This window comes from Drosophila sulfurigaster, chromosome 2L (assembly GCF_023558435.1).
Source record: "Drosophila sulfurigaster albostrigata strain 15112-1811.04 chromosome 2L, ASM2355843v2, whole genome shotgun sequence".
In the NCBI taxonomy this organism is placed as follows: domain Eukaryota; kingdom Metazoa; phylum Arthropoda; class Insecta; order Diptera; family Drosophilidae; genus Drosophila; species Drosophila sulfurigaster.
The window spans coordinates 10322072-10336418 of record NC_084881.1 but is presented as its reverse complement, the minus strand read 5'-3'; the positions used below and the strand labels follow the sequence as shown (position 1 = coordinate 10336418).

Genomic DNA, 14347 nt, shown 5'->3' with positions numbered 1-14347 from the left:
GCATCGGTTCCGCAAGTGTTCAACAGCTAAAGTATGATTGCAAAATGAATTTCCAAATGCTCAACAAGTTCAACTATATGGTATATTATCTACCATTTGTGGTCACACTACTATGTAGTATCGATGGCAGAAAATGTTATTATCGATGCTTCAATATAGAGTATTCAATTCAAAAGTATCGGCGCTTTATTCAAAAACCTTTATATTAAACATTAATTTAAATTAATTTGTTTTAATAAGTTAAACTGTCCCAAAACTTTGAAAATAATTAAGAGTTTATAAATGAATGATAATCGGTAAAAATATTTAAGCTCTCGCTCGCTTTGTTTTGGTTGCAGGTTTCCCCTGGCAACCAAAACGCGTTAGTGCTACAAAGATTAAAGAAACGTAAAATAAAATAAAAAAGGAAAATAAAAAGTAAAATAAATAACACAATTCCAATATGAGCAATAAACCTATAATTTGCTTTGATATATCTAAGAATGAGCGATTTCAAATTACGGATAACTACAAGATGCTTCATCGCAAACTCAAGGCACACTGGACAGTGGAGCAGTAAGTTTAGCCGGAAAATATACAAGGGAAAAATATTGAATAATCTTATTAATGTTGCAGAAGCGATGTTGAGCTGAATCAGGAGCGTTTAATGCGCACCAAAATCTTTGTGTTAGCCGGTCCCCAAGATCGTTTCACCGAGGATGAGTTCGAGGTGCTCAAAGAATACGTGGATCAATGGGGAGGCAGTTTGTTAGTATTGTTGGGTGAGGGCGGCGAACAGGAGTTTAACACTAATGTCAACTTCTTTCTGGAACAATATGGCATCTATATAAACAACGACAATGTGGTGCGACCGCATTACTACAAGAATTTCCATCCCAAAGAATGCATTGTGGGTGGCGGCGTTGTCTGCGAAGCGATGTGGCGACATCTGCTCAAACTGGACATTGAGAAGGTGGATTATGATTTCAGTGATGAGAAGTACAAGATACACTTTCAGTATCCATACGGCGCCACCTTAAATGTCTCTGAGCCGGCCAATGTGCTGTTGACAACGGGACCGGTTGTCTATCCCTTTAATAGACCACTGGCTGGTTACTATAGCAATGTGAAGGGTGGCAAGATATTGGCCTTGGGATCGGGCTACATTTGGCATGACAAGTACCTGCAGGACAAGACTAATGATGCTATGCTCGAGTATATGCTGCAGCTGCTGGGCTCAAGTGAAATTAGCTACACCCATCTGGACTTTAATGATGTGGAGGTAAGTTGCTCTTCCGATAGACACTTGAGATGTTACTAACTATTCGAACTCGACAGCTAAATGATAATAAGCATTTCACGGATCTGGCTTTTCTTGCTGACATGCCCAAGGCTTGCTTGGTGGACTCAATTGGCACCGAGATGCCGGCGGACTTCAAGCAAATGTTCGACATGTCTCTGTGCTCGCTCAGCAATCGTTTGCTCAAGGATGTCATCGATACCTACGAGCAGTTGCATGTGAATTACGAACCGCTGAAGATTATCAAACCACAATTCGAGATCCCATTGCCACCGCTGCAGTTGGCTACGTTTCCACCCATTTTCAGTGAGCCACCCGCTCCACCGCTGGAGCTCTACGATCTGGACGAGACCTTCAGTCCGGCTCGCTCGCAGCTGGCGCATTTGACGGGTCAATGTCTGCAGGCAATGCAGTCCAAGGAGCCGGCGAGACGTGGCTTGAATCTCCGCGAGCTGGAGAACTATGTGAAGGAGTGTGCGCGCATTACGGCAATTGTCAGGGATCAGCAAGATCTGCCAGCTCGCGAAATACTCAATATTGTGGCGCGACAGATAACCAGCTACAAGCCCTATGCCGAGGACTAGACAACAGCTGATCCAATTACCAGCCAGCGCGGCGCATTCCAAGTTTTCAATTCACTATTTCTGCAAACCTTCACACTAGGTACATTCCATTTGTAGAGCTGTTTGTTGCACCTCTAATGGATGAAGAACTCGATTCTTCTGCGATGAATGTTTGATTTGTCATTTTAATCCTACATAGAAACTTTGTATCTTAATAATATCTCGTTAAAAGGTAAACTGCTTAAAACTAGAAACTATCTATAAATTTCTTATTTTTAAATGGCAGTTAAAAATGGAGAAATTCAAAAAAATATATTAAAATGAAAATAAAAACAATTTATATTATGTGATGAAGAGTTCTATGAAGATTTTTGAACATATCATGATAATAAAAACAGTATTCTAGTAATATACCATAAAAAAAAATTTCAATCTATAAAAGGGAATTTCAATTTGAGTACTATAAAAAAATTATAAAAAGTATACAAATTTTAAAAATTGTATAAAGGTATGAATTTACTTATTTTATGTTAAAATGTCTGTTCAGGTCTCACTTTTAAATACATAATAAATCATAAAAATTAAATCAATTATTTAAGGTATAGCTACAGTTTAAGAGTATCAAATCTTTGGCATATACGAAATAATTATTCCTTCTTGGATTTTTTTTTTTTTTTTTGGTAAAATCAGCAAATTTATACGGTTTTTGAGCTAATTGTAAACCAAGTCCGTTTTATGTAAACATGTTGCCGACTCGTATTCAAACATGGCCGGCATTCTCTCGACGCTTGACTCCCTACGTCCAAACTAGAATTTGTTAAAAAACTTTACTTCAATTACACAGAAGGTGCATAAAATTTGGTTGGTAACATAAAACCTGTGGGAAGTAAAGCTATATGCACACGAACATTTATGGCCAAAAAATTGTTGACTTTTAAATGCGTTTCACACAATTATTTAATTTTATTAATATTTCGCCCTACTCCCAACGAGGGACAACAAACACATCATCTCTCTTGGGGATGCTTCGGTTTGGATGTTCTCGATTTGTTTCTCATTTCTAGGGGCGACTAATTGTGTAGGATCTTTTGGGGTATGTATTTTGGGGTCGAGGGGAGCTGAGTGGAGTGTGAAACCGCTAGTTAATTCTTGTCACAACAAATGCTGTCATCAATCGCTGCTCGATACCCCAGGGAGTTGTAACATTAAAAAAATAAATACAAATTAAAAAAGAAACAAGAACAGCCTGCGTCGAGTATCCTGTAAAAAGACCATTCAACAACTGACGCCAGTAAATTTCTTCTTAATTTTATCGCTCACTTTAGGTAGAGAAGTGTGCAAAAGAGAGGAGAAACATTTAAGGAAACAACTGTTTAACCTGAATTCTCTGGAGCTTAAAAACAGCTGCAGTCGAGCTCATTTAGCCAGTTGGCTGCTGATCTTGACTTCAATGTAGAAATTTTAAATTCATTGAATTTGACGATCGGTAGATTAGTTAAAAATTTAAATTATCAAATCTGCAAATATCACAAAATTTACAATTTAGTATGAAAATGTTTTACATTTTTAATACTCTTACATTTTTTATTTTTAATTATAGATAGATAGTAATGGATTCATAGGCCTTCGAATAGTGTTTATTTAAATTGTATATTAGAAAGTTGTAGTTTCGAACTCTCAACATATATTTGAATCAATAATATTAAATATTAAAAAATATATGCATGCATAGTTTATTGAAGTAAAATTAAGATTATTTTATAGATTAGAAATCAGGTGCAAAATATAATATTTTAAAAGTCTAGCAGATGCAAAATTAACTTAGTAATAAATCTTTTATTTTAGAAAATATTTAAAAAAAAATGTTATGATTTTTGTATTTTCTTCCTTTAAAAATAATTTTTTTTCTGTAAATTATTTCCTAAATAAAGACTTAATAAACGCAAAGATATATGTATGATTTAAGTATATAGAAATAGCTTAGAAAACTTTCCATTTACTATAATATATAATATAATGGATAGTTCAAAGCACTCTATCTTTGTCTCTCACACTGCATGCACTCTCCATTTCTCTCCCTCTCTACTATCTCTTTGACTCTGGTCAATCAATCAATATTGAAAATTCCCACAACAGTTGCTTCTGACTTGGACAGCTGTCGCCATTTTGTGTGCGCTGTTGACCGCTAAATGCCGCTAGGGATGGGAGCGTAGCTGTGTGTGAGTGTATGTGTGTGTGTGTATGTGTGTGTGTAGTGTGTGGGGGGCAATAATCTGCAAGTAAAAAGTAAAAGAGGTTATGTTGAAATACGATCTGTGGCAAGTAGGAAGTTACCTTGAGTGCATTTCTATATTGACAGTGACAATGCTGTCCACATCCACATCGACATCGCCATCGACGTCCGCGTCCACGACTTCGTCGGTTCATTCATGGTTTCGGTAAGCCAAACAGGTTCACAGGCTCAACAGAAGCCGCACAAGTTTTCTTTCCCCCTCTCCATTTCTTCTTCAGCAACTTCACCTCCTCCTCCTTCCTCCATCACCTCGCTATTTGCCGTTTCTTGCTCTTCAAACAGAATAGAGAGAGAAAAAAACCGAACTTCATTTCCCAGTTTTCTTTACTAAGCAAAACCAACAACAGCTTTGTTTGTTGTTGTTTTTGTTGCTGCTGCTGCACTTCCGCCCTGCGCAGTCCTGTCTCGTCCTCGTCCTCTCCTTCCTCTCCGTCTCGTTGTCCTCTTCGTGTCGCCGTGCAAATATCATCAAAGTCAAGAGGTTTGTTTGACTTTTAGTGGCATCCTTTTTAGCAGCTGTGATTGTTCACTTCGCTCCCCGCTCCTCACCTCTCACTTCATCATCCTTTGTCATCCAACCCCCTTCTGCCACCCACTCGTTACATTAACCACATCATAATTTATAACGAACATCGTGCATTTGTCACCTGCCCTGAAAATTCTGGGAAAACCCTCATGGAAAGCGTGCCGTGAGCTGAGCTGAGTTGGTCGGTGGTCGATGGTCGCTAGTCGTTGATGCGGGTCTCTGGCGACATCGTTTTAATTAAATTACACGACCAAAACGTGCGACATCACAATAATTTTCATTGTCAAAAAAATGGACAGCATAAAAAACAACACGTCTGCATCGTACACTCTAATCACAACACAGGAGCGAAAGAGATAGTGTAACACACACATACTCACACTAGCAGAGTTAGCCAGTGGAGTGGGGGAGAAGAATGTAACAATCAATTAACAGGTAAAAGGTTTAGAGTTGGAATATTAGAGCTAAGAGATTTTATAAGCATAACCCTTGTGTGTTTTATGGGTAGAAATATGGGAAAAGTTCTTTTAATGTCAAACTATTTAACGCTGAATAATCAATAAATCTTACTGAATCTACTGAATATCTAGTAGTTATTTAAAGGTTAACCGAATTAAATTTAAACTTTCATATTATTTTATATTTTATTATTATTTATTTATTGTAAATATCGAACTGCAAATTGATTGTATTTTTTTTAAATAAGAACTTTAATTCTTTACTCTTTTATTTAGGTTCTTTTATTTATTCATATTTCTTCCGTAAATGTTGGCCAATGTTTTACTATATTTAATATTAATATTTAAAGTCAAATAAAAACATTTGTCTTAAATAAAGAGTATTAATATTTAATAAGAACTTCAAATAAATATGAGTGATTTATTCTTGAGATTTTAAAAGTATTAAATATTTAACTTACCGTTAAAGTGTCTTCAAATAATTTTAAGTTATTTATTCGAGATTTCAAAAGTATTAAATATTTAGCTTATCGTTCAACTGTGTGAGAATTCATTTACTCAAACTTTTTACATACATATATGCTAAAAGTAGGATCACAACTACTGAGAGCTTCAGGTTGAGTACTTTGGAAATGGAGGAAAAACTTTGAGAAATAATAAAATTATTATTATAATATATTAATTATTAATAACTGTGTTTTAAGCTGAAATTATTCCTGAAATTCATTTAAAGCATAAGAGATTTAATTGTTTTGTTATTTGCGCTAAACTTAAACTACGTTTAAGTTGTCTTTAAGTATAGTTTATCGCTTGAAAACTTTTAGCAGAAACGCTCACCTGAGGGTTAAGCTTAAACTGTTGACCCGCGATTGTCTGTTTGCGTCTCATTTTCTCGAGAGCGATCGCTCTCTGTCTGGCACGCTTCGTTGTCGTCTTTTATTGTTATTGTTGTTATTTCATTGTTATGGGAAGATTTGGAAGATGCCACCATTATTGAAATAGAAAGCTTGTCTTTTATGCTTTTGTCATTGTTGATAATTTGTCATAAGGTTGCGTTGTACAACACGCTCTAATGATGCATGTAAATGCAAAGCATGCAACAAGCGTTGAGTCTGCAACTCAATGTTGAAGTTGATGTTACAGTTAAACTCCCCTCAACAACAACAAAAAAAAAATGGAAATATTTAAAGCGCGTGTACAATTTAAAATGAAATAAAATCAGACTGTGGCAGCTTTCGAAATTTTATGAGCATGTTGCGCTTATTAGCTGCAGCACGAGAAATGGCGACAGGCCACAACACCAACAACAACAACAACAACTACAACGAGCACAACATGCATTTCCACGGCTAATTTTTCACGCACGTTCCAAGCCCGTTACCCTTCCGCGTGGCCAAGGAACGGACAGCGAGCGACAGCTCCTGGCCAGCGCTTTAGCATTTAAATACCCTGCAAAACAAAACAATCTTGAGGGGGTGTATTAAGATGGCAAACAATCACACATCAAATAAAAAATATGATTTTTAACTTCAGCAAATTCAATCGATTATTATTCTGTAAAAACAAAAATTAAATTCAACATGTAAATATCAACATTTTAGTTAAATGGTGTAGGAAATTTTATTTGTTTCGATAAATGGCTTAGCTAAATTTGATTAGCTCATTTTGTGAGTTACAAATTATAGTTGTCCGTTTATTCTATAAACATAAGACCGCCCTGATAACAACTTTTATTTTTTTAAAGGTCCTTAAGACTTGTAGTTTTCTAAAATAATATTTCTAACCATCTTTGGAATTGTGCGAAGATTGTTCTTGTTCAAATTTAAATTTAATATTTAATTCATGGTATCATATTTCACAGTGATAATGAAATGACTAGTTTAAGATACATTATTATTATTTTAATTAAATAATATATATTTGTTAAAAAATATTAGGACAAGAAACTACTAATCTATTTAAAAGAATTTTGTGATAAGAGAAATTAGTTTTCCTATGCAAAGGACTAACATAATTAAATGAAATGAAATGAAATGTAAATTATTTTAAGTTTTTTTCAAAATATTTTATTTTTAATAAATATAAAATATTTGCTAAGCAATTATGTGATTGACACGTCTAAAAAGATTAGCTAAAGCGATTAAAACGAATTTCGAAATATACAAATTTCCGCTTAGAGTATTATTTCGTTCGATAAGTTTTTAGGCAAAGACTTTGGTGTTGCTTTTGTTTTTTGGCACGGCGACACGCACAAGAAATTCCAAGAGATAAGCATCGTGTACGACAAGGTGTATTATGGACCCGGCTCGCAGTCCAAGTCCAAGTCGAAGTCGAAGTCTCTGTTGCTGTTGCCGTTGCTGCTTTGCTGCTCGACTGTTGGCGTCGAGTGCCATACTGTTGACTCTGTTAAATTGGCAATATTTATGGTTTTGTCCGTCGCAACTGACTTGTTAAATGGGTGTTCCAGCCCGGCCAACAGCAGCAGCATCAGCATCAGGATCCCCTAAAATGGGAAGCTGCGAAACGTTTAAATACAAAACGTGTTGGCCCGATAAGCACGCAAGGCACGAGCAGGCGATGGCCAACTCATCTCGTTTCGTGCCATCAATTTTGACATATGCATGTCAAAAGTTGTTATTGTTGTTCTTGTTGTGTTTTAGCAACAGCACGTCGCCATTTTGAAAGCTGTGTGCGCCATCTCTTTCGCACACACAACGCTTGTTTCGCATTTTCGCGCTGTGCAGCAAAGCATTAAAGCAGAAATGCGCAATGTCGTCAACGCTCGTTGCTGAAGCTATAAAAATGTCAAAACATGCAACAAATAAAGAAGAATTATAAAGAAATCTAGCGAGAGCAACAATAACAACAACAACTACAACAGCAACAAAGAAGAAGATATATTAAAATGATATAAGAAAAAAAAAATGAAAAAGAAAAACACTTTTGTGACGCTTTGCGAGCGTACAAACCAGTCGAGCAGTCGACGACAGTTGTTGCTTTACCTGTGGCCCTGCCACAGATTGGGGCACTAACACTAAGCCAAGATGTTTGCAACTGGTGTTAGCAATTAAGATTAGATTGGGATTCAAGATTTCTTGCAAACTGCATTTAAATGAAGCGTATTTTGTTAAGTATAAAAGAATCTACTTTAAAGTACACTTATCTTTTAAGTATTTTTGGAATGTAACTTTTAAATAAATTTCCCCAAAATGATTGATTATTATATATCTTTTAAATCTTTAAATGTTGTAATTAAATTAAATCTAAAGTTAATCGAATTAATAAATAATTACGATAGAGTCAAAAACTTGTTTCAAACAAATTATTGTAATATAATATACAAAATTGCCACTACAACAAGATGTTTGCAACTGGTGTTAGCAATTAAGATTAGATTGGGATTCATGATTTCTTTTGCAAACTGCATTTAAATGAAGCGTATTTTGTTAAGCAGCTTCTTTAAAAGTAAACTTATCTTTTAAGTATTTTTGGAATGTAACTTTTAAATAAATTTCCCCAAAATGATTGATTATTATATATCTTTTAAATCTTTAAATGTTGTAATTAAATTAAATCTAAAGTTAATCAAATTAATAAATCAAAAAACTTGTTTCAAAAAAATTATTGTAATACAATATACAAAATTGCCACTACAACAAGATGTTTGCAACTGGTATTAGCAATTAAGATTAGATTGAGGTTAAAGATTTCTTTCAGTGCTATAAATTAAATAAAATTGGGATAAAATTAAATATTTTTCATATATTCTTTTATTTTCTTTACATGCATAATTGTAATAAAATTTCGTAGAGTTTCTTACATTTTAGAATTATTTTTTATTTGTGTCACAATTAACTGAAACTGCAGAGTATCATCTTAAGTCTCTGAGTCTGCGAATTTTGTGATATTTTCCACATAAAAAAATGTATTTCTGTTTTGCAGTTGTTGCCAGGTTGATACGTTGCTGATCTTGCGGTTTTTATGGTTTTGCAGCACCTCAAGAAAGGAATCGTGAATCTCAACGGAAAAATGACAAAATGAATGAGAATAAGAATGCTTTTTTATTGAAATTGTAGATGTGTGAGAGGATTTGCTAGTTGCAGTCTCCAAAAAGAGCAAATTAAAATAAATAATGGAATCCCATATCACACATAGATCGACGTGTTTGAAAATGTCATAAGTCACACCTGATCATTTGTCAGTTTTTCATAGTTTTCAGTATCGCCCACAGAATGATATCAGAGAGGGATAGAGAGGAAGGGAGAGAGGTAGAGTGGGGGGGGCCAATAAATCAATGCACCGCATGTTACATTTGACGCTAATAAAAATGCAAATCGTATGCATAAAATATAATTTTTATAACTTAATTAACTGAGCTCTCTGGGGCCCAACTGAGATCGGAGACGGAGACTGAGACTGTGGCGCATGCTGCGCTTTTGGCTTGTGCCTCATTAAACTGGCGCCAAGTTTCAAATTGATTTTGGCTATCAGCGCGACATTTACATGACAATGTCTCTCTACCCCGTTTCGCCCCTCCTTCCACGCACTCCACACTCTGACTCCCTCTATCTCAATCGTTCTCTTGAGATTGCGATTTGGTTTGTGATAAGGGCGCGTCTGCTTATCAAATGACCAGCCAACCGAGAAGGTAGCTGACACTCCATACTCCACAAAAAAACGAAAAACTCTGGAGCTTAACTCATTTCTTGGAAGGCAGCCAGCCATCTGAGATAGAAACACTTTTGCCTATGCCACATTGGGTATAATAAAATAATCTGTCTCTAATTTGGGTGTCGTTTACACGTGCCACGACCCTTTGGACACTGATGATGATGAGTCTCCATCTTCATGATGAGCTGTTGGACGTCTGTCCTCATTTTTGGTGGCAAGGGGAGCAAGAGCAGCTCATTAAACAAGTGTAATCGCTAAATCTAAACGATGACTTGGTATGGAACCTCGAATTGGGATTCGACACTGAAATCGGTAATAACAGTGGCATTTGCTGTCCAAGCTGCTAACGGTATTCGAAAGTTTTATCTCCAAAAATTTGAGGAATTTTACACGATATGTGGGTACTTTCTCCACTACTTCTGGGGCATTTGTCAAATAAATCAAGCGAATTAGAAGTTTTTAGAGGAATTACATTCAAATATGTAGTGGAGTAAAAGATTATATAAAAATTCATTTCAATAAGCTAAAATGTTCTTTCTTTTATACTGGGTTATGAGCTTTAGTTGCTCTGAATGAATAATGAATAATTCCATATAAAAAGTTGAAAAGATCATTTCTATACAAGTTATTATTATTACATTTATTAGATAGATTAGATTTATATAATTCATTACATAATATAAAAAACTTTTGTTTTTGCAATGAAATACTAAACAGTTCTTAATCCTTTAATGTAATATTATGAAAATGATAAACGTTATTCTAAGATTTCCTATTAAAGTTAAACATATAAACGTTACATTAAGGCTATCTCTTGTAAGATTGAAATAGTATTCGAGAAAACAACTTAATGTAGCTCAACCCAACAACTTTTTTCTAAACTTTTTTTCCAGCTAATCTAATAATCAGCTCTGTATGATATTCTCTGCATCTTTTAGCATTTTGATAGCTAACTAATATTGGACAGATGCCATCAATTAGAAGGTTCTACGCTATTCAACAAATGCCTTGACCCAACGATTTGTCATTGTTTTCTTTGTTTTTGTTCTTTCGACGTCTCAGACATTTATTTATATTCATGTGTGTAATTTGCTATTTTTGTTGTTTGTTGTTGTTGTTGTTCTTGTTGTTGCTGTTGGATTTGCTTTTCTACTGTCCGACACTTGACCCTATCAAATAATAATGACTTGTGTACATGACTGGACAGGCTCGGAATTGGTGACTGTCTCAAAATCTGGCGCCGTTTACACTGCCAGCAGCTAAACAACAACAACTACAACATCAACAACAACAAAACAGCAAAAATAATAAAGAATAAGAAAAAAAGAAACATCAGCCAAATACTTGTGTTCAAAAGTCAATAAACTTGAATGTGATAAGTTGTCAGCGGGCGGTATAAAGTTAGGGAATTAATACGGGGTTTCCTTAGGGCAAAACTGTCAAAGAGTTTAGGCTAATTTTCCAAATGCATCAAAGGTGTGGGAATGATAAACAACGTAATGTTGTGAAAATCAAATGATATCGAAATGCGTGTTGCAGAATATTTACAACAAAGTCACATACATGGTTTACTATCTGTAAGAGTTTCCCTCTAGACACTTGAAAAAATGCAGTCTCCACAATTATTGAATTCATATAAATCATAATTATAGAAATACAACAGTACAATAAAATCCATAAGTAGCTTTTATCCCTTATTATACTATGAATTTAGATATTAAAATCTACCGTTTGAAATGTTCCCAATTTAGTTGCAAAAATCATTAAAACCAAAATCATAATAGAAGGTAAAGTAATCTACCACTAAGTTAAACCGATTTGTCAGTATGAATTAAATTATTTAACATTCGTCTTTCTTGCAACAATATGTTTGCTTATACTGGATTTCCCTGGTTAATAGTTATAGGAATATTAAAATGTATTTAAATACATAAATTAGAACAGGCAACTTAAAACCTAGAATTAAAATAAAAAAATATTAAAATGCCATATTTCTATGTAAGATTCCGTCTGAAAATATTTATAAAAATAAATACCAATTATATTGGTTAACAATTTTTAAGTGTTCCAAAACTTTGTTGTAATAATTAGTGTAGTACCAATGTTGAATTAAAATCATAAATCAGTTTTGAAATAATTACTCTAATAAATTAAGGAAGTAACGTATAAAAAGAAAAAGACAAATAATAAATTTCTTTCTTTCTCTCGCGTTCAATATTTCTTCTGGTTTCCCATTCCCTCTGACTTAGAAAAACCCTTTTGCTTGACCACTGTCGCCACTGAGTCATTGCTGTATTTACTGTGTGTGACCCACCGCCAGCTGGGTTTCCCTCTTCTCCCACTCTCTTTCTCTTTCTCTCTGTCAACTGGCGCTACAGAAAACCGTTGGCATAAATTTTAAACGCACGGCGCTCGACTAATGTAAACAGAGTAGAGGAGTCAAAATCGAAGTCACAGATGGAGTTGAAGCTGGAGAACGTAGCCTGCGCCTTTGTTTGCCCCCATCTCGAGGTCCAGCTGCAACAGTAAGTTCCTCACCTCTTGCCACCAACTTCATCCTCGTCTCGCGTCCAACTGAAGCGATTTTTAACACGCCCAGCGGGTGCTCATTGTCCGAGGCAGTTAAACAAGACGCTTTTCAGCTCGTAAAACATGGCTAAGGGGTTTGAGTTTTGGGTCCGAGTTCTCTTTTTTTGTTTGGTTATTGTTTTGGATAATAAAGTTATTGATTTGTGTTTAAGTGGCGTGGGTGAAACGCCACGAAGTCAGAAGACAATGCTGTGGGTCCCTTTTTTTAACTACGACGATCAAGAGAAAAGGTGAAACAAACGAATTAATGTGCCACAAAAATAATTTTGTGGCAATCTGCTTGCATTTATCTGTTTATTTGTTTTATTAAATGCTGAGCTGTTTAAGGCCTTAAGCTGACGCCTGTCAATTGCGACATGAGCAAGTCACGTATCTCCCGAAACACACACTCACACACACACATACACAGATTGAGATTGCTCTGACCTCCCCACACTTTGCTTGACTGCAGATCAGGTTTTTTGGGGGGGCAGTTTGAGGAATGAGGCATGAGGCGTGGGCGTGGGCAGGCGGCGCGTTTAAGTAGCTTAAACAGACGCGGTGGTCCAGGGCATAACTTTGTCTAATGACTCGGAAATCCGTCACTAATAATAAAAGCCAAGGCTATAAAAGGCAGCGAGCATTTGAGACGTCAGCGTTCAGCGTTCAACGTTCAGCGTTCAGCATTCAGTTGAGTTCAGTTCGACGTTTTAAGTCAAGTCAAGTCCACTCAGTTCTCTTGCTCTTGCTTGGATCTCTCTCTCTCGCTCTCTCTCTTTCTGCTTCCCCCTCCAGGCCACAGTTGCATTGGTTCTGCATTGAGAAGTGCGGCTCCGTTGTCTGACATTGAGCACGTGTGTCTCATAATCCTATTACCTCGAGAGCAGTTGTCGATTGCCGATAGTCGTTGCCTCTTGTTCTTGTTCTTGTTGTTTTTGCTTTGCTGTCTGTTGTCGTTGGTTTTATGAATGAATTTACAGTGCAAGCAAAAAAATAAAAGCAACTAATTTAAATGCTAATTTATGAATGAAAACTAGAGTACATCCCGCACACTTAACTGCAAGTATTGTGTTACATCCGGAGGTAAATTAATATTTCAAAAATAGCTCTTAATTGCAATAAGAATTTTTTTATATTACTTCTGGCTATTCTTAAGATAAGTATGAAATTTTAAAGCTCTTTTCAATTTAGATTCCTTACTTTGTTCATAATTATTCACATTTATTAAGATTATTTAATTTCAAGATTTAATCTATGTTGTTTTTGTTATGCATCTTTATAACTTGAGTAAATATTTCCTTGTAGCTATCAAATTTAAAATCACAAATTTCGTTCGGAGCTCTTTAATTAAAATATACAGGGCTTCCAATTGTTATTGATAAGTGTGAACATAATAAACTTTTTTGCATTGAAATTTAATAACTAGCTAAAATTAGGCGTAATGAAGAACCACAGACAACAGCAAATGTGTAATAATTACGCTGATACACACGAATATTGTGTAGAGAATTATATCATTATAATATCGAAATTGTTTTCAACGACAATTAAACAAAACTTTGTAAATTTGTTCTACCAAAAAGATTTTGCGAATTATTTTATTTATTTATTTATAAAATTATATTCTTTATTATGCTATTCTAGGTCTGACTTGAGATGACTTATGAGAAATGAATTAATTAAAGTGCTTTAAAGATTAAAGGAGTTTAAAGTAGTTGGTGGGCAAGCGTTGTAAAAGCAATTTAAAGTGCTTTTAATATTGAAATCGAGTCAATTGTCGCTTTGTACGCGAGAAGGAAGGAGAAGGGCACGCCCCCACAACTCCATTGAGCGCATTTCTATTTTTACCGTGCTGCTCTTCCTCTTCTTCTTTTATGGTGTTGGGGTGCTCCACGCATGCGTCGTGTTGGTTGCGAGGGTTGCAGGAGCCGCATTTCAAAATGGCTGCGCAAATATTTGATTATCGTCTGGGGACTTGGCGCTGTTCTT

At 35.3% G+C, this 14347-nt stretch overlaps 1 protein-coding gene across 1 annotated transcript; it reads left to right on the top strand.

The window, feature by feature from the left end:
- Positions 1-268: 268 nt before the first annotated feature.
- Positions 269-2031, top strand: LOC133835381 (intraflagellar transport protein 52 homolog). The gene is made up of 3 exons (XM_062265409.1): positions 269-555; positions 616-1261; positions 1318-2031. The coding sequence occupies exons 1-3, from the start codon at positions 443-445 to the stop codon at positions 1861-1863; spliced, it is 1305 nt and encodes a 434-aa protein (XP_062121393.1). The 5' UTR covers positions 269-442; the 3' UTR covers positions 1864-2031.
- Positions 2032-14347: the final 12316 nt, after the last annotated feature.